A 22,639-nucleotide genomic window follows, 5' to 3' on the forward strand; every position below is an offset into this window, starting at 1 on the left:
ACAAAACAAAACAAAAAAACAACAACAACCCGGACCCCTCCTCCCCCCCCCCCCCCCCCCCCCCAAAAAAAACCCCCAACATAACAACAACAAAACCCAACAAAAACCCAACAAAACCAACAATAAGAAAACGAATTTATTGCGAAATTTGATAACACTAAATAAACATTAACAGATATAAAAGAAACAGAGACCTAAAATTCTCGCCTTTTTTTGTTATTTCAGCTTTTCGTAGATAATCTTACTCTGTTTTTTTTTATATCTAATAATTTTTTCTGATGTCTTCTTTAAAAAGCAGAAATCGCTATACATTTCATGGAATTACGTTTTCCCAGAACATTTCTTCCTTTGCTTGATCTGTCCATAAAACGCAACGCTACACCAAGTTAGAAAAAATGAAACAGTAGGAGGAGGTTTAAAATACTCACCGCAGTGTCAACTGCTTCTACGAAAAGTACCAACCGAATATTTTGTGCTCAAATATTTTCACGAATCAATTTTATTTGTAGATCTTTTTATTTGCATTGAAGTTAAAAAATGTTGGCGGAATATGATATCTATATACATTATTTGAGTACAGATTAAGCTTATGAGGAAGATCAGGCACTTATTTCTTTTTCTTACACAAACAATTGCTACTTTCATTCACCAGGTGGACCCTTCTTGACATCGAGTGCTGACGACCAACATCTGGAATACATATCCATACTTAATGTTCAGGACGACGGCATATGGACAGCGAAGATGTGACCACTGTACAGCTTATATACATGTATGAGGAAATCTGGAAATATTGAAAACATGTATTTAACTCTAATTATGTATGACTTCCGAAAGAATTGTGAACTCATGTTTACAATTTATAAGATACAAAATATGTTATTTAGAATTTTCGCTAGTGGCATAATAAGAAAACAATAATAAAAAGTCATTATTTTAATTTTCACAACAGTTAAGCTAGTCTAGTTGTTACTGTTAATATAGATTCAGAATACATATTAATTCTTTCTAAAAGCCAGGTCGAAAACCGACAGATTCAGAAACTGTCAGAAATAAATTACACATGTCTTAGGAAAACATATCCAGTCGGTAGTAAAACTGTATAGTTTACATACGAAACTATCAACCAGCCTTATTGTGGTAGTTAGGTATCCCATCAGGTGTGAGCCATGGCATTTATGTTTGCATAAATCTTAACAGAAGCATTGTCAGTATATACAAAAGTATAAGAATAAGAAAATAACGGAAAGTTCTGTCACATTTATGTCTGGTTTGTGTCGAAAATATCAATTCTTAAGATCGAAATATATATCAACACGATATATGCTTATCGATATATATATATATGTGTATATAAATTATGTAAAACATTTAAAGCGAGTTATGTTGTATAGAAGAGGCCGTGAATTAAGATATAAGCATCATAAACACGTTGGCCGTGCCATTCAGTTCAGACACTGGTGAACAAGAGGAGGAGGCCGCTTGTAAACAATAGTTCCTGCTCTGTCGTAAATCAAACAGCCCATCTCCGTTACTTATCTGTCAAGGTGTACGCTGAGGAGTAAGTTATCAAACTAAGGGGGCACTTAACGTCTCCGTAACAAGTACTCGCCGTGTGGCTATTATACAGTATTACTGAAGAGTCGAGTGGGAAGGTTATCCCAAATAATCCAGTCGTCTCCACGGAGGAGGCTTCAGATGAATGGACAAGGACTACCTCACTTAACACACAGGAGTATAGTAATGTAAACAATACAGAAAAGGACAGGCCATTGCGATTAGTAATATAAACAATACCCATTGTATTCATCTTCTCGTTATGTTGATGTGCAGACCTACCTCGCATTTCCAGATTTGTAGTGATTTCATTGGATAGTTGGTCGACTGGAATAGCCAGAGGTGGCAAGGCAGGACCTGTATTTATCGTCCAGTTTTGAAGTTTTCGTCGACGTTTTTTCTCCGTTTAATTTTAGTGATCTACCTCTCTTTCCATTTATGAGTGGATGTATCAAATATGGCGATGCAAAAATTTCGCGCGATGGACGATGGGGAGTATGAAGGAAATAGCAAGATTAGTGTCAATAAGCGGCTTCTCTACTTCCTGTTGTTTCTGTTATTAGTGGTTCCGATCATTGTGGGAGTCCTCGTGTTTTACTTGGCACCACAGAGGTCATGTGACACCTTACCAAACATAGAAGGAGAAACGGATGCCAACACCGGTCCGGAAGTCACCACCGCTACCAGTACAACAGAAGAGCCGAACTTTGTTGGCGAACCATGGAAAAACCTTCGTCTTTCCCGGTATATAATTCCTGTTCATTACGACATCACACTTTATCCGGATATATACCACGGACATGGATGGTTTTACGGAAACGAATCTGTAGAAATCCGCATCACCAAGGATACGTCCTATATTTTGATACATTTCAATTATATGAACATCACAAAGACATCCCTTAAGAACAATTCAACTGGAGCTACCATTGCAATAAAACGGACATTTTCGTATGAAGAGAATCAGTTCTGGGTTATCGAGACCGTATCCCCGTTGAAGAGTGGTGCTATAGTTTGCCTAGAGACACAGTATGACGGCTCTCTTACCCGGTCCATCGTTGGACTGTACAAAAGTCGATATGTGAATTCTGTCACGGGAGAGACAAGGTAAGATCAAACACCACCACCACCACCACCATCACCACCACCACCACCACCACCACAAGAACAACAACAACAAAGGAGATGATAAGCACTTAGAAACAGCTGCTTTTGTCTACATATTTTGAATTCAATGTCTTTTGTTAAATGTTTAAAACTTCCTGATGTTCTTTAAGTCGACTTTGAGATTTTTGGGGATCGCGATAGGTCAGTTGGTGAGAGCGCCGGCGACGTAATCTCAGGTGAAGGTCCGAGGTTCGTGGTTCGACGCTCTCAACATGGGCCGGTTTGTGTTTCTCAGGAAAATGAGAAACCGACCGGTCTGTCCTGTTGACTTTACCCTAATTGCAATAGATGAAATGCGACGCATGTTGTAAGTGAGGCAGTCACTGCAACTACATGGAGATGACCCCGTCTTAAAATGACATGAACCTAGCTGTTCACGGGGTGATAAACCCAGTAAACAAAAAAACAGACCTTTTTATGTTTCAAATATAATTTCCTCTTTTTAAATTCAGAGTTGTTGCCCCGCTGCGACCAAACCGGTTTTTTTGTACTGTGGTTTAAATCCTTTTTCAATTTTGTTTGTTTGTATTATGTTAATTTCATATATTGTTCCTAACTACTCCTTACCACATGTCATTTCGTGACTTAGAAACATGATTTCAGCAACAGTAATAACCATTCCTTATCTAGTCTTGAATGAAGGGAAATTAGAGCGAAAACAAGGTCTCCCATTTAAAGATCCGAATTCCCAAAACATGATCAGGTTAGCCAGTTACGATAAATATTCAGTATACGATAGGAGTATGCTAAGTTTATACCTGGCATTGTTTAGTATGTCTGTACGTTAAAAACATTAACCGACGAAAACAAACAATTATTCTAAGTTCAAAAGTTCCGATAAAAAAGAAAAACATTTTATTTTTTCACTTCAATTTAAAGGTTGTGCTCAAATGATTAACATTTTTTTTTGCATATACTTTATTCTTACTGTTTTACAAGCTTAGTTATCAAAACATCCTTAGAGCGAAGAAATATAACTCACGTGTGTAATCTGTTTGTATTCATTTATATGTGTAACCTTTTTCTGAACACGAAACAAAACACATATGAGTGTTTTGCTGTTAGGATGAATACGCAATTATAAAAAGTGTTCAATGTGTAGTGGACCTCATAAAGCTAATAAAACTCTATCCATACTTTATTTTACGACTAAATACGTCATTAAATATGACTTAATGATTTGATAATGTTTAATGCATTTTCGGTCCATTATCTTTTGATAATAAGTTTTAAATATCAGAAAAATTACGGAGATAAATAGTAAAAAATATAAAAATAACATGGTCAATATTTTACGCCCTTGTATGTTATGATTCGCATATTAGCAGAAAAAATGTCTGCTAATATGCATATGTAAAACGTAACACGACGATGATGACTTCCCTTTTTGATTCTCAATAGCGAATGCCTTATTAATGCAAAGCTGAAAAAATAAGCCAAAATTATATATACATATATATTTATATTAATACTATGCTACAAAAAACAAAGGTCTAGACCGTTGTAACAATACACTGACTAGAGTTTGTGATTTCTTGAGGTAGTTAGAGTCATTTACAATGCCTATGCATGCATTTACACTAGAAAACGTTTGAACTTTAACCTCTCTACGCTTGCTAGAAATACCACAAGAAAAGCTGGCGAGGTTAACAGAAACAACCCCTGTCTGGTTTATGTAAATTTAGTTTGATTGATATACTGTATATACGTATCTGTATATATACATATATATTTTTGTCTTGTCAGGGAATCCCAGATATGCGTAATTCTGAATAAGATGTCTATTTTTTTTATCTGCGAATCCTCATTCAGTATTTTTATATTTTATATATGAAATTCGATGGATGTGAAAACTTATTTCTAGATAAATGCATCAATGATGATTTATTTTATAATATCTTTGTAAATTTTTCAGGATTTGACTTATCCATGTTATATTCTATGTTTTATTTCATATTTCAACATAGTGCATATGTAAGAATTTAGAAAAAGAGTATCAAAATATTTATAGCAAGCTGATGAAAAACACTTAGGAGCATGTCATAAACTAAGAATAAGAAATAAGTGACAAATATTCAACAATAAGGTGAAAACGAGGGAAGGAAGATGAAAAGGAGGGAGACAGATAGATGGAACGTTATTACTATACATACTAAATTAATAACCGACAACATGTGAAAGCCAGGAAGAAGGGAGGGAAGGAGAGGAAGACAAAATTATATTTGATTGCTGGCAACCCATTACGAGCAATATAAAAAGCTCATATTAGATGAATTGACGACAAAATAAATGTGTGTACAAAGCACTGCACTACTGCATTTCCCGTCTTTCGAAGAAATATTTACACATTTTGTTAATGTACTTTATTTGACCCACTCAAACCTTAGTGTCAAAGCCAAATTAAAACATATCGGTGAAATGATGAATTAGCCCACCAATAATAATTGCCATACAATTATATAGATACCAATGTAAACTACGTTTAGCGTAATCACATTTCAGCGGAACGTTTCCAACGAAAAAACACCGCTAATTTAAGATTACCGCAAAAATATGTACGATTACAGTATCATCAGAATATCAAAATCAAGCGATCGTCATACCGGTGATGCATGATGTTATAGTATTTTCCATGTGGTGGAAAATGTACCCTTTTATTAATCGTCAAAATGTATTATAAGCTTTGATGGAAACATGTTATAAAATATCGTTACAGATGAAATTAACTACTTAAATGGAATATTACTGTTCATTAAACTCACAAAGCTGTGATTTTATTTCATAATTGCCACAATATGTTGATATTCAGTAATGCGTTGTAATTTGAATGTGCTGAAATTAGAATGTTATAGTATAGAATCAAAATATAATGATGTCAAAAAAAAAATCATTCAATAATAAATGCGCTAAAATTAGAACGTTAAAACATATTAAAAAAAATAATGATGTAAAAAAAAAAAAAAAAAATCAATAATAGATTCTTGTTCAAACAGTCACATAAAGAAACATGGCTCTGAGAGAAGACACAGTCGTTCGGACACTCCCCGCCACTCGTAATCAAAGTGGACCAAGATTTATTCCTGTTTATGAGATCTGTGTAAACAAAACAAAGGATTATCGCTAAGAGGAGATAGATTATACTATCAATATATCTACCTTGTACTCACCTTTATGGCGTATAATTATGTCTATAATATATATCATGTATATACAGGTGTAATATAAATGTTGATCTACTAAAATTCTATCATATAATGCAGGATGGGAATTAAACCTCTTCAAGATGTGGTGTACGTGATGTAAACAGCATGGTTCCATAAACGGACATTGTATATGTACGAGTTGAAACATTTTAGTACCAATGTGTTCTGTGACATTCGATATATATTAAAAACTTTATTTGTAACTTCCCGATATGAGAAATAAATATATAATCAATTTCCATCAGTAGATGTGGAAGTACACATTCTATATGTTTTGAGCTCCGGGTTAATTACTAGATTGTATTATTGTGTGGTGAACTTGGAAAAATAAAAAATGAAAAAAAAACAACAATTCCATCAGTAGACAGTACTATAAGGTATGCAGTATAATTAAGGGTAGATATGGCCTTGTATCATATCATCTGTTTTTGTGTTACGTGTAAAATATAAGATGCATTTCATTATAGAATCATAGTCTATGAAGTGTTTAGCTATTTCTGGTCAAACTACCTTTAATACAAACATTGTTCGCTTTTCGGCCATAAAATAATGATATATTTTAAATAAAAGACACACTTCATTGTCATGCAAAGCATTATCCGGCTGGGTGTTCCAATGACGCATTAGTAGCATACTCGACTTTCACCAAGGCCACCGGGTTCGATTCCCCGATCATGCTTGAAAAGGCACAGGAGTCACGTGCCCGACAAAGTCAGTTTTCTCTGGGTACTACGCGCTTCTATCCGGAGAAACAAGAGTGTTGATATGAATGCATCCAACTTGTTTCGAAAAAAGCAAAATGAATAAAGTTTACATTTACATTAATTCGTTTGTTATAACCCTAGCTTCCAAAAACGAGTAAAAATCTGAATGGATTAATATCAATACACTGATAGATTGGGCCGTATAATCATACAAGGCCCAATATCACCACCAAAAATTGCAATTCATGATCATATAAATGCCATAAAATCATACATTCTTAGTTGTCTCTGGTGTAAACGTCATTTTTCTCTCCCAATTCCTTCACTCCCCCCAAAATGTATTTGAACAAAGTGATTCTTCCTTCCGAATGCATTACTGTCTGGAGTATTCCAAAAAATATGTTTCGGTATGTTTCCTTTTTTCAGGTACCTCGCCACGTCCAAGTTTGAGCCAGTCGACGCTCGACGTGCATTTCCATCCTTCGACGAGCCAAATATCAAAGCCCAATACACTATTCACTTGGTCCACCAGCCCGGGTATACAGCATTGTCGAACATGCCGGAAGTGGTAAGTATGATGGGAAATAAGAATGTCATGCGCATATGCTGCACGTAGAACGAAACATTATGAGCCAATTAAATGCGTACAAGTCATACAAATATCTCTCAACGAGACTGTAAGAGCTGCCTTTATAATTATTTACTTTGTTTTAATACAAAAACAAAACCAATCCATCAAAATAATGACTCCCACAAAGGTAAAAAGACTTTTTTTGATCTCCTCCAAAACAAATAACATACGTAACTAAAAATCAATGTTTGTCTTATTTTTGTTTTCATCTTATTTCTTAAAGTTTACAAATACATTGTATGGTTACAGTCAACAGTTCCCTGGTCCGATGATTCGAGTCTGATGCTGACGTCATTCCAGAGGTCGGTCGACATGAGCACCTATCTCGTCTGCTTCATCGTCTGTGATTTTGATTTTCTAGAGTCCAGGACAAAATCCAACATTCCTGTAAGTATAATTCAGACATGCATGTGTATGAATGTATTAAAATGTATAAAATATTAATCTATTCCTTATTTTGAGTGAAGTAAACCTCTTATTCTCTCACTCGAGGTATTTAAGGCCCATTACCTGATAACCTAAATATAATTATTTCCCTGGAGCTATTGTGGAGATATAGTGCTCGCTTATATGCCTTATATTAGCTTTGTAACTACCCTAACTATCATTTTGAGGACAAGACATAACCTGGGTTTGATCTTAATCAGAACACGCTAACCCTTCCTGACCACTCGTTTTTCAAAGATATCCATGGTAATATATGTTATATTCAAAGTTTGCTTTCGTTTTATCCTTTTTTTGTTTGTTTCGTTCACGTTCGTATTTTCGAAGCCCTTAGGTAAGTAAATTGATATACATTCACATGAATAGTTAAAATTGATGAAATCATCCCGAAATTTCTGGAATATACACTTTATTATCCAGGTGAGGACATTCGCCACCCCAGACAGAGTCAACCAGACCAAATTCTCTCTTGACATCGCTGTACATTCGATGGATTTGTATGAAGAACTCTTCAATGTGTCGTATCCCCTACCAAAACAAGGTCAGACGAGTTTTGTTATTATCACATTGTATATTCGGTTGCAAACAAAAATGATTTTACTTTCTATCTTTTATTTGTAACTTTAATTTATGAAATTTACAATGTTTCAAGAGAACAGTTTACATTTTTTTTTACTATAATGTATGTATGTTATTAACATTTATAATCAAATTGTTTTGTAAAATGAATGTTTTATTTGAATTTTTTTACGGTTTCCTATCTAGATTTGATAGCGATTCCCGACTTTGTATCCGGCGCAATGGAGCATTGGGGTCTCATCACCTTCCGGGAAACCAACATGCTCTTTGACCCGGAAGAAGCCTCGTCTGCCAATCAGCAACGAGTAGCAGTTGTAGTGACGCACGAGGTGGCACATCAGGTACAATATTCTATCACGCTATTATGGCAGTGGAATTGATATAACAGGGGATATATTTAGAACTAGCCTTGACGTACACCCAATAGTTCACGTAATTGAAAAGGTGCAAATAGAAAAATGCATGAACACGTTCAGAGTTAAAATATGCTGATTTAAACATGGACTGCTCATTTTGAAATTGAAGATTGTTACAAAATGTAATTGATGTCACGTAAAACCGGGTCTATGAATATTAAACATGCACATTGATAAAATATGCATGTTCCATTTTAACCAATCAGCAATGGATGATACAATGTAGTTACAGGACTACTAAATGACACTACTGGGTCATGCAATGAAATTTCCGTTTCATGTACAAAATTCTGAATTATTCGGGTATAACTTTAAATGTTACTGCCTTTTCTTTGTTCACAAGAGAATAACGGAATATCAAAATCATACAGCATACTATTATTTATCTTGATTTATGTAAGTACAGAAATAAGAATAAGGAATAAGGCTATTGTAAAAACTTGTTACGAAAACTAGTGGCGTTTAAAAACGTCATCATTTCCGTGATGTCATCATCAAATATTTGCTGGCCGACAGATCAAAAAATAAAAAAAAATAAAAAAAAAATCTTTGTCTTTTTTGTTTCTCAATTAAAAAGAAAGATTTAGAGAAGTACTTCGATATGACTAATAAAGGCTAAATTAACTTACAGCTTCCTGGTATTCCCCTCTGATATGTCAAACAAAATTGAAACCTGAAAGTCGGCCAATACTATCTAAAGTTATCATATTGATGTTTTCAGTGGTTCGGTAATATCGTCACTATGGACTGGTGGGATGATCTTTGGCTCAACGAGGGATTCGCTAGTTTCATGGAGTACTTGGGAGCGGCCTCTTTCAAACCGACATGGGACATGGTAATGTATTATTGGAGCTGTTATGGAATATAAAAATTGGTTGTTTAGACGCTTAAATTGAGGCAAGAGTACTTGAATTGAAACTGCATTACATACAGTGTGTAGCATGAAAATCTTTCATTCAATCTGACGACCATGTTTTTACATCATACCATCTACCTTTGCTGTTTTGAATTTATAAGCAGCCATTTTCTTAAATTCTTCCCCATAGCTGCAATGAACTGCACACTATATGTTGATTGATCAAAAGATTCGGACTGGTTTCTGTCTCAATGTAAAATGTTATTTTGATCATGTTAGATCATTGCCTTAACTTATTTCTGCTTTTGTGAAATCCAATAATGAGAATAATCATAATTAATGATTTATGGGGCTATTAGACCTTCCCCATCCAGGATATTATTTCGACCATCATGAATTTCATCCCTCGCCTCCTAGGTATCAACGTTTTAGACTCCTAGTATAACTGACGTGGCAAGAGTTGATATGACCAATACAGAAGCTGAAACCTTGACACGATTGATCAGGCAACCAGGAAACTGAACCATGAATTTGATAATATACGATTATTATATACTGTTAACTTAAGTAATATACCAATATTTGACTTGTTACAGTGTAGGCCTATGTTGTGGATGATATTCACGTTCACATATTCACATATTCATGTTCATTGAACTTATTTACTGAATTTCAATAAATTTGATGTAAATTTAGGTACTGGCATGGCATTTGAAATTGCGTATTGTCACCTTATATAGTAATGTTATATATATATATATATCTTTATATTATATCACATATGCTGCCATTTGCAAATACCATTGCCTACATGTTTATGGACAAGGACGTTTATAAGTTGTACAACTTGTGTCCAATTCCTTTTAAATATTTTCAACTGAAATATGTTTAAACTAATTACTGACGAGACCTAGATGAACGTAACAGTTCTATTGACTCCTTTATGCCCAATTAGAAACTTAAATGATATTTTAGGGCAATTTGTGGAAGCCATTTAGAATCCAGTTATAATTTCGGTTTCGTTCACAAATTAGTGTTGTTATTATGTTATTATTTTATTTTTTGTTTACATGAACCACACTATAGTAATTCTACTGACTAGTCTTATCTACGGAGTGAATATATTGCAATGGATTCGGCTTACCTCGGCTGATTCCGGTACCTCTGATGAATATATACGGAATCTACCGACATGTGATGAGTATGTCTCTGCTTTGTAGATGGAACAGTTTGTGACGGAGGATGCGCAGCCGGTGATGCTGATAGATTCCGGTATGGCCTCTCATCCAATCATCGTCGAGGTTACAAGCCCTAATCAGATCAACGAAGTATTCGATAGAATATCGTATAGCAAGGTATTTGCATTTCATAAGCATCATGAAAGTTCGGCTTAGCATTTTGGTGATGTGTACAATGGTAAGATATTGTGTGATCATCCACCCTAAGACATAAACGTTGTTCAGCAGTCCAATTGTTTGCGTTGTATAGGACTCGTCTACTTATGAATACTATGGGTCTTAGCGTCAACTGACACATGCAGTTAACGTTGACATCTATGAGCCATTTTGATGTCAATATTTGTATTTCTTTAGAATTATTAGTATGTTTATAAAGTTAATAAGTTTTTCAGAGTGTAAAATCATTACGGAACTATTTGTACCTTAACCTGTCGATATAATTGTCGCATGCGCTTCATCATATACAATGTATATTTGAAAGTAATACTTCCATGCAGGTTCACGCTTCATTGAATAATAAGTTGACTTATTACTTTAGTACGTCATAGATGACACCGAGCCGATCTCTGGGTTGCGAGTTCGAAACCTAATGGGGCAGTTGCCAGGTATTGACCGTAGGCCGGTGGTTTTTCTCCAGGTACTCCGGCTTTCATCCACCTCCAAAACCTGGCACGTCCTTAAATGACACTGATTGTTAATAGGACGTTAAACAAAAACAAACCAAAGATCTCTTAAACACCTCTTTTGTATTTCCAGGGAGCAAGTGTAATCCGGATGCTTGAATCAATCATGGGCAAGGACACATTCTTTGAAGGTGTTAGCGTAAGCATCCATCTACAATTCATTAATTTTGCTAATTGATATGAATTTATATTGCTGATGTCGACATAGAGGTAGAGGACGTTTCACAGTTTTTACGAGGCCAAGTGTTGTGATAATTCTTGGTTATATTCGGCATAGTTTTATTAATTTAGAGTGAAAATAACGTCCTTCCCTGTTTTAAATGTCAAATGTTAAATATCAAAAAAGTATTACCAAACGATATTTTCAAATCAAAAGGTAAATACTGTTTTATATATCATATATTAGATATCTAGTGAGGACAAATCACATCCATAGTTCATAGTCTTTTGTTATTCTTCTATTTGTTTTCTTTTTTGTTTTTGTTTTGTTTTTGATTTTGCTTGATTTTCTTTTTTCAAATTTGTTCCCGACTCCATTTGAATATTTGAAAATTGTTGAGCATAAATCAGTTCCAAAGTTAAGTCATAACGGGTGCAATGTATTAAGAATCTAATGGATTTGCGGTCAAACCAACTATTCATTATCATTACAAAACCAGAGCCACGGTTCGCTGGTGGCTATAACATGGCCTAATATGTAAAATTAATATCAATTAGTAATGTCTATTTCAGAAATACCTGAAGAAATATGCCTGGGGAAATGCAAAGACTGATGACCTATGGGCCGCGTTAGGCATGGTGAGTAGTCACAATGTAATACTAACGGGTATATCACGACGTATACCACATGTGGTACCGGAAATGATAACTCTTTTACCGGCATTATATTTCCGCCATGAATAGCCCGTGTCGTATAATAAATATCATATTTGAACTTGCATACAGTTATTTTGTTTTCATTTAATAATGCATTTTGGATGATACGTATACAAAATGATTTTTTTTTTCAACTATAAAATTGATGTTTAACATTTTCAAATTCCAAAGACATTATTTTTTTTCAAACATAAATTGAATATTTTCTTAGCGAAATTCGATTTAAGTTTCAAAATTAGCAAATAATAGCATTTTTCTAATAAAAGAGAGAGAGAAAAATTAAAACAAAAACAAGAAAACCTTAAATAGCCCGGAAACATTCCTAAACAAGACCTAAAACTGTCTTCTACTGCTTGTTAGGGTATTTCTATAAATGTCCTCATACGGTATATAGACATATATATAACATATATAGAAACAGTCTTTTATATCAGTTTGATGTTGTCAGGCAGACGAGACCGTCGGGTTATCAGTAAAGGACGTTATGGATACATGGACACGCCAGATGGGTTTACCATATGTCGACTTGACCTTCAGCTTTACGGAGAACAAAGTCACGGCCGTACAGAAACGTTTTCTTGCCGATAATTCAATGCAGTATAATGCTACTGATTCGCCATACATGTAAGTTGATTTAAAGCTGTATGCTACCTTACTTTCACATACATTTCATTTCTAAAATTGTTCCACAACATCGCACACGTGAGACGTCACGCATTTATTGTAATTTGGTATCAGTTGATTAATTACTTAAAAACAGCTTAGATACAAAAGAATCCACAGCCTACACAAGAACTTATGACTCATTTGCAAGATAAACCAGAATAAATAAAATGATTGCAAGATACACAAGATTTGATGACGCTTTCATAAGGTCATCTAGAATAAATTACACAATTGCGAGGTAATCAAAAAATGATGACACGTTTGTAATTATATAAGGTGAGCAAGAATAAATAACATTATTCAAGTATAAAAGAATTAATGACACGTTTGTAAGGTGAGCAAGAATAAATGACAGTATTCAATGTACCCAAGAATTGATGACGTTTTTATCAGGTTAATAACACTAAATTGCACAATTGCTATTCCAGATTTCAAGTATTAATTACGTATTGTGATGATACGCAATAATGAAAGCATGTTGGTTATGTAAACACTTATTAATAATACACTAGTGAATGAGCCCAAAAAGCAATGACGTATATACAAGATGCACAAGAATTGATGACACATTTTAATGTAAATTACAAAATAATAGGTGATGGTGTTGATTTAAAAAAAAACAAAAAAAAAACTATTGAATGGAAAGGGTGATGAATTTAACAGAATTGCATCTATAGGATGTGAATGGGACATTAAATATGAAAAGGAAGGGGATATATGGATATAAATCTTAAATTAAGAACAGGTGCTACAGAAAGATATAGAAATATAATGTCTGACTAGGAAAACATTAAATTCTATAAGAAATAGTCGAGTACTAAAGAGACAAATACTGTTTGGCGAGTCTTTCTCCTCTATCGAAATTTAGACTCATCTTAGTGGTAACTTTCTTTTCAGCACTATCATTTCTTTGTATGCTGTAGGGCGGGTCTATTTCCAAACCACAGGGGTATCAGCTTTGGTATTGCCTTCAATGTAAACGAAACTTTATAACCACACACCTGTTTATACCTGTAACGATGATGGAATGATCTGTGTTGACATATATATCAAAAGTCATACTGCTATTACTAAATATGCTAAAATACACGTGCAACGGGAGATAACCCGAGTATCGTTAGCAACAAACACTTAACACTTGGGACTGATATCTAGATAGTATATTAAATGCTTATGTAATTGGCATTTCTTATGTCTATGACAAAAATGTCGATTATGCAGAAACATTTCAAGTAAAGCACATGTAAAGAAGGTTTAGGCATGCAAAATATATTCAGCCTAAGAATTAATGAATATGTGTTTTCTGTAATTGCTACAGAGACAACAATAATACATGTATAATCTTTGAAAACATATGCTTTATTTAATTTGATCTATTTTCAGGTACAAATGGTATATACATTTAGACCACGTGTCAAATACCGGAAGCGGGAAGCCCTGTCTGGATATCTAAAAATGAAGATTCTGGTATGTTGTGTCTATTATTTAACAAATATATACTCTATATTAAACATTCTATTTAACATAGAGTTTGTTTTTATTATTTATGGAATTAGAATCAAGGGAATAGATTCACTCTCCCACTACATGATCATATCAGGCGGCAAAGGTTGGATTTGTTCTGCATACTCGAAAATTTCTATAATGCCATTAAAAAAAACGGCATTAGAAAGCCGTAACGAGATCACGATCGCATGCTTTTCCATAGTATTATCATCAATATGGCTGGTTTACCTGTTATATAAGTAATTTGACCAGATGGAGTGTCATGATACCATATCAAGACATTTCTGTTAGACAACGCTATAAAATAACCAAATCACCTTTAAATACTTAAACAGACCATTAGTCTTGGTGAGGACGGCAAACCATTCAATTTTTTTTTTTATATTTTCCTATTGCAATTTTCGTGTAAACTAAAAAAAAAAAAAAAAAGGCACCCCAGCATAAACGTTAAAATAAAAGCAATTTCGAACTAGAATTTGTACATTCATTCATCGTGTCTGAATCTCGCGATTCTATTCTCTTCTAAGAACTGGAGAATTCCTTAAATTATAACTTAATGGGAATTTCACGTTCACCAATTTTGTTTGTAGTAGTGATTCATTAAAACCGACTATGATGCAGTATTAATATTAGATGAGTTTTCTGCCCTGTGCTTTAATAAATGTTTTATTTATTTTCTAGTTGAGTTTGATATTAGTGTCAGCCCACAGATGAACCAGTCAGTGTGGTTCAAATTCAACGTGAACCAGACAGGGTTTTATCGAGTGAACTATCCATCAAACCTGTGGATGAGGTTTGCTACTATGTTACAGAACGGAGGACTGCGGGTAGGTTTCTCACCACCTTCTATTCTCCGTCAGGGTAATAGCTTCTTACTGAACTATTATTAGGTAGGCATATTGATCGACTGTCTGTCTGTCCGTCTGTCAGTCCGTCCACTCAATTCACACATTTTTCATCCATGCTTCCAGGTATGTTAGTGAACGTTGGTATGTAACTTCAGTATGAGTAGCTACAGATCAACTTCGAGTTTCATTTGTTTTGGATCGATATACAAGTCACTATGACTACTTTTAGCGGGGCCAGTAGGAGAAATGAATTACTTTAGAGCAATACCTAGCATGCTTGTTGTGGTAGAAAATTGTATAAGACACGTTTGGAAAAGCGTCCAGATTATGAACTCATTCATTTATTGATTACAATTTCCAATATCATTTGCATAACTATTTTGAGTAAGTCGGTATTCTAATCAAACCTAATGCATTTGAATAATGGGTGGACCTCATAATAACACTGCGGTACGTATGTTTCATGAAACATGGGCATATCTAGGACAATATTCAATCCAATTCGCTATTAATGTTTACAGGAATTATCGAACGTTGACAAAGCTGGACTGATAAATGACGCCCTCAATTTTGCACGAGCTGGCCACGTTCCCTATGACGTTGCACTCAGTATGACGTTGTACCTTGACAAAGAACACAATCATCTCCCATGGGAGAGCGCCTACACAGCGTTCGCCTATATTTCGTCTATGTTCCAATATGGCGGATCATACGGGCCCTGGAGGGTAAGTGCGCATGCGCATGCAATTAATCAAAATATGTTTATAACTGATTTGCCTAACTTTGGTTTTCCTTTAAAGCTTAATGATATGCAAATATAAGGTATTTATATAGTCATATATAAATGTCACTTGCTTTGTACAACATGCATTGAATGTCACTTTAACTGCTCTCTGTACTAGACCTTATGTTTTAATGTTTGCTTGCATAAGGAAATCATTTAATTTTCATGCGATGAATGAAGAGCTTGTGAAAACAAAGTCATTATGTTTTTCGTGCTTATCTGCAATAATGTGCTAAAACAAAGATAAAGTATTTCCTAATAAATGCATATCGCTTTTTTATATAGAGATATGTCGTGATGAAAACAAAGCCAGCTCTAGAGATGCTAGGATGGACTGATACTGGTACTCACCTCCAAAAGTAAGGACAATACAAATATAAGTGTATTACATACATTGAGCGTTTATGCATATAACATCTTTAATACAGGAAAAGGGGAGACGATCCTGTTTATAATGAACATATACCTTCATAGGTTTATTTTTAATTCACTTTTAATTTGATAATGGAGTCACATACATGTATATGGACAGAGATATGTGTATTTAGTCTTTATATATATCACCAGCTATATATGGCCTACAGTGACACTTATTGATATAAGCCAACTAGTACAAGAGTTTGAGGATTATATATGAACATGATGCAGTCACGCTAGTATCCGCCTTCGGCCCACGTTTGCCGAAGGGTTCATTGTGGTTTCTCCAGTTACTAAAACATTATTCTTATTGTATTTAATTGTATTTCCAGTACTTCTTATATATATTATGTGATTGTATTTGTAATTGTTTGTGTTTTGATAAAGGGGCGGATTGCCTCGAAAATTTAACAAACCTTATTGTTTACACTGTTTGAATTACTTCTTTGCCCCATATATATATATATATATGCATATGTCAAACATATTTACTTTATCCATTCACAGATTAATGCGGACGAACTTGATCGCTCTGGCATGTGGACACTCCGATTCGGACTGTCTCGATAACGCCACTGCCCTGTTCAGGGCTTGGCTGGACGAAGGACAAGTGTAAGAGAAATTTAAATTCCCTATAACTATAACCGTAAATAATTCAATTTCGTGAACTCCTTATTAAACAACTACCGGTGAAACTGGGAAACTGTAGGTTTCATCTCTGTCCGTATTGTACATATGTACGGACCGTCGAAGTTTGTCTGCCTTTTTACGGTTCCATTCCTTTCGATATTTTGATCAACCTTTAAACAGTGATCCTCACATTTGGCCTTTAGTTGAGTGTTCGCCCCTGTGAGGAAGGCTTTGGGTTCTGTCCCCTGGCCGAGACATACCAGAGTCTTTAAAAATGGTAGTTTCTATTCCTGCTTAGCGCTCAGCATATTAGGAGTGGGACGACTGGTTCGCCCGTTGTCAGTATAATGTGACCGGGTGGGATGTGCTGCTGGGTGTCTTCGGCAGTATGCTTCAGTGAGGTAGCACTATAAATCGGCAAAAGTTCCGGCCTATCACAAGGACACTTAACACGAACATAACGCAGCCTCCCAAAACACACATACGCATTTACCACACACATGCATGTCGCACGCACGGGAGGCCGTCCTTAAATTACCTTAGCTGTTATTAGGACGTTAAACAAAATAAATCAAACCAAACCAAAGGACCATATATCATATATATATATCAGACAAGTTTGAGGTTCAAGGATTTTGGATCAAGGTCAAGGGCACTCGATATTTTTAGCGAGGACGGTAGTAGACATATATTGCTTTAGCAATACCCAGTGTGCTCGTTTTCTAGGATTGTTTACATTAAAAAACTGATTATAACGTTTGTGTTATTGTTAAAGCTCTTTATGTGTCAGTTGTTCGAGGAAGTTGTTTCATTCACAGATTATATACTGTGAGGTATGATAAAAATGTTCACATAAGGATCCAAAGTAGTGAAAATTTAGTATGGAAAATTGAATACAGTATAAAGTAAAACATTAAAATGAATCTAAAGTGGCTTTTACTTTGAGCTTACACTAAATTGAAGCATACTTATTGTCGTAGTGAACGCTATTTAATATGATAAACCCTCAAGTATTTTGGATGAATGAAACGAGTAAATCGTGTTATACGGATAAACGAATATTGTAAACGTACCTACTTTGACAGACACAAATTTTAGCGCAAAGCCAAATTAAAACAGATTAGTGGAATGATGGAAGGGTGCGTCAATAATGATTGCCATAAAAACATATGTAGATAAACTACAATAAAAGAATCTTAATTTAACGCAATGCTTTCAACAACAACAAAAAAAGAAAAAAAAAAAGAAAAAAAAAAAAAAAATAATCCGTTAAAAAAAGATTAACGCAAAACTATGTACGTTTACATTATCTAATGTAAATATGCTGTTTATTATACACAACGGACATGATTATCGTTATGATAATACATCACTTCTGGATATATTATTGGTGCATATGTGGTATCGATAGTACAACATGATAGTTAAATTTAAGGTGGTTTTATCTTCTATTGTTCCAGCATCCCTCCAAATCTACGTCAGCTTGTTTACAGATACGGTATGGAGAATGCTGGGACGGATGAAGATTGGAATACCATGTGGGAAAAATATACTACCGAAACGGTCCCGCAGGAGAAAACAAAACTTCTGTATGGCCTGTCTCGGACAAAGAAAGTATGGCTGTTGTCAAGGTAACGTGCTATAATTGTCTTTCTATAACTTTCCTTGTATTGCAAAATAAAGTCTTAATTGAAGGAATTGGGTCCTCACAAAAAAGATCCTCTCTAATTAATATACATCGTAACTACTACTATATAATTTGTAATAAAAAGTAGGCACACCCCTTAAATATTATGAGAGATATGTTTTTTGTTGTTGAAAACCGGTCGGCAATTACGAACGGCACGATCATGATTAGCTGGTGGAAATCATTCATCAAAATCGCCTTCATTACGATTATTACAGTGAAAACAAAACAATATAATGTATTTTACAATTCATTTATCCAACTAGTGAAACCATCCCCTGAAAACTCGACATATGTTTTCACATAAATGTTGTGGACTTTTCATGATTTGAAAAACTCAATATTTGAAGCCCAATAAATGGCAGTTGGTTACTGCAATTCGTGGGTTGATCTATGAGAAATTATATCTGGAATAATATTATAGTATTGTACAGACAGAAAATTCATACACCTTCCCTATTGTCCAACTCCTGTTGTATAGCCGATCTTACCAATGAAATATTATGCAATAAAATAGTGATTAGTATTATTGGTTAAAGTGTGGTTTTTCTTCGTATAACACAGGTACCTTGGAATGACGAAGAATGAATCCTTGGTGAGGTCGCAGGATTTCTTCACAGTGTTGATTTATATTTCCGCGAACCCAGTCGGCCGTAGCCTCGTTTGGAATTGGGCCAGACAAAATTGGGATTATCTCGTCGGCAGGTATGATAATAATACATTTTTTAAAATTAAAATCCAAACATTATATAAATAAATTGATATGTTTTTTTCATGGTTAACATTACCATTTGTTTCTATATATTTACAATGACAATATATTTGAATCAAAACATTGCGTTTTTATCCTGATATACATTTGTAAATAGATACACACCAAACCTTTTCCCAATTACTAAATAATAACTGACAGACGGGAAATGGTTAATGTATAATCATACATTTTTAACAACAACAACAACAACAACAACAATGATGATTTGTACTTGTAGGTTTACTTTGTATTCACGATCACTTGGGAGACTGATACCACGTGTTATCACTACCTTTAACACAGAATTCCAACTTGAGGAGGTCAGTATATTTGTAATTTATGAAATGTTTTTTCTTGTACAGTCATTTGTTTAATTGACTTCTTTTTAATTCGAACAGATCAATACATTCATTGAATTTAATCTCGGAATGCTACAATATTGATCAGTTATGGTCTTTTGCCGACGTTAATACGTTGTTATATGAAACTGATGTGGTGATACTGTTATCGTTGAATATCTCTCTATCATGTTCACATAACAACATATTGGCCGAGATCAAATCCTCTTTTTGATTATGTACAAAATCCTATTATTTTCATTTCTATTTGGCCATCACTCGGTAGACATATTCAGATAAAATACCCCACCACACCGGTTAAATTTGTCAATTCTGTATTCCTTTACAGACATGGGGTGTCATAGAACCCATAAGTTCGATTATATGTTTATAATATATATAATTCCTTGTGAACGGTATAGTCCTATTCAACTGAACTCATTTTGAAATAAGAAATCTCTTCTTTGATCCTCCAAACAATATACCTCCATGTCTTCCATGCGATAATTACAGTTATATATACCATGTATGTTTCACATCTATATGTCAATAAGCACTAGGCAATTTTCATTGCATTCAAATTGAATATGTCATCTTGTGTACTGTATTCAATCAATACAATACTTTATAATAACAAAATAATATCGTCAATTTATAATGAATAAGCAATGTTTATGAATTTCGTTAAGGTTCGTTAACTTTATTTCAGGTTCTTGACTTCATTAAGAAATACCCGGACGCAGGAGCGGGGGCAAGATCACGTGACCAGGCCTTGGAAACGGTGCGTAGGAATATTGCATGGATGGAACGCTACCAGCCAATCATTACAGAGTGGCTATGTCGTCAGGTGACCTGCTGAAAGAAAATAGATCAGCCATTAAAACGGGTGGCAATTTACATTATTATGGCTGTCCTTATAATGTGTTAAACTAATCACGTGACAGCTAACTCCGTATCATGATAGTGTTATAAAAAAGGATATAGAATGTCAACATAAATTTACCACAATTTGAATCCCTAAATTGAACGAGATTGATACGGATTTTGTAAATCTATTCTCTGTTCAGATCAATTTCAAGCAGTATAAGAAAATTCAGCGTGCTTGTTTTGTGTATAATGTAATATAAATGTAAATATATGTACATATTTAGGTACTTTTATCTACAGGAAGCTTGTGGCCCCATGGAGTTACTCTGTGGATATTATGATATAATTTATTATGATGTCAATGTACTTAACACTAATCACAATAAAGATAATAAATAGCAATTACATGTGCCATGAACGAAGACATGAAAAGTGTCCCGTATCTATCTTTTATTTTTGACCCATCATTGTGTATGAATACATGTGTGAGAGTGTAGGAATGACAATGACAAGACATGTATATAAAACATGAAAGAATAAAAATATGAAATTAATATTTTGGCTTCAATTTACTTTCTTAGACAAAAAAAAAAAAAAAAAAAAAAAATAAGTGACCCGCTAGTACAAGGATGCTCTTTATGGACAAATATGAAGAGGATTTTTTTCCTCTGAAAAATGAAATAAAATAGAATAAATCTTATCAACGACGATCGTCTCGTTTTACTTTCGCACAAGTTCATACTTTTTTTTTTATTTTCTCAAGATGACGCTTATTAAAAGCACTCCAATTATAAGTTTTAATCGATTATCATTTTAATGGTTTTTTTACAACCTTTGCTAAATAGCACTTCTTCCAATTACGAACAAAATATCGTAAATTCTCATCATTATGAAATATATTGAATTCCAAGTCTTTTCATCCCCAAATGAAGATTTTGACAACATGGAATGCCATCTTAAGTCATAGTTTATGTTTGTAATATATATTTCCTTATGGACGGTATAGTCCAGTTTAACTGAACTCATTTTGAAATTAGAAATCTGTCTTTTTTTCTTTCGCTTTCATCCGTTGACTACTAGTTGCAAACATTTTAAAGCCCTAGGCATCAATGACGAATACTCGAGGTCAGACCATTTGTATAGGGATATTTATTTGATTTAGTTTAGCATTAGAATTGATTTGACACGACAATGACAAGAGAATTGGCGACACTTCATCTTTCATTTCTCTATTTGTAATGAATAATTCTTCCGACCTATGTAGCGTTTTCTTCTTACCATGATGATCCTTATCATCACTGATAGATCCTTAAAGAGCGGCAGAGCTGGATAATGCAGTTTATTTTATTTCGCTCTACTGTATTAGAAACAATAGAGAAGCATTGTGTAATAACAAAATCGTAATTCTGCCTCAAAGGTCTAGATATGCATGGTGCCCTTAAAATGTACAAGGAGAATAAGACCAGGTGTTCCCAAAGAGTAAGCGACTTCTGCTTCATCGACTACACCCGCCGTACAAGTCTTAGTTAGATCCCGGTTACATCACATTCTCAAAATAAGAGCTACGGTGGTGCCAACAGAACCATCAGACAATTCAGCAAACATCAAACACGCCTGACTTCATTTTGCACACAAAACCTCACAGTTTGTATTGAAAATTGCTAATATCTTGTTTGTCTTTCTTCACAAAACTCCATTACTTTGACCTTTCAGCACATCAGTCAGACAGACATAGCTATATTCAATGCCAATACCAGTCTCAGCCACTAACGGGCCATCACGGGACAA

At 34.4% G+C, this 22,639-nt stretch overlaps 1 protein-coding gene across 1 annotated transcript; it reads left to right on the forward strand.

Moving 5' to 3' along the window:
• Nucleotides 1–1,579: 1,579 nt before the first annotated feature.
• LOC117338901 (glutamyl aminopeptidase-like) lies at nt 1,580–21,402 on the forward strand. The gene is given in 20 exon segments (XM_033900269.1): nt 1,580–2,664; nt 7,058–7,199; nt 7,512–7,649; nt 8,127–8,247; nt 8,472–8,626; nt 9,423–9,536; nt 10,778–10,912; nt 11,552–11,617; nt 12,211–12,276; nt 12,803–12,978; nt 14,404–14,458; nt 14,460–14,487; nt 15,208–15,353; nt 15,896–16,099; nt 16,444–16,517; nt 17,083–17,187; nt 18,666–18,836; nt 19,457–19,597; nt 19,885–19,966; nt 20,694–21,402. Coding segments are annotated over 20 exon segments (2,919 nt in total). The 5' UTR covers nt 1,580–2,014; the 3' UTR covers nt 20,844–21,402.
• The last annotated feature ends 1,237 nt before the right edge of the window (nt 21,403–22,639 follow it).

This window comes from Pecten maximus, chromosome 1 (genome assembly GCF_902652985.1).
Source record: "Pecten maximus chromosome 1, xPecMax1.1, whole genome shotgun sequence".
Lineage (NCBI taxonomy): Eukaryota > Metazoa > Mollusca > Bivalvia > Pectinida > Pectinidae > Pecten > Pecten maximus.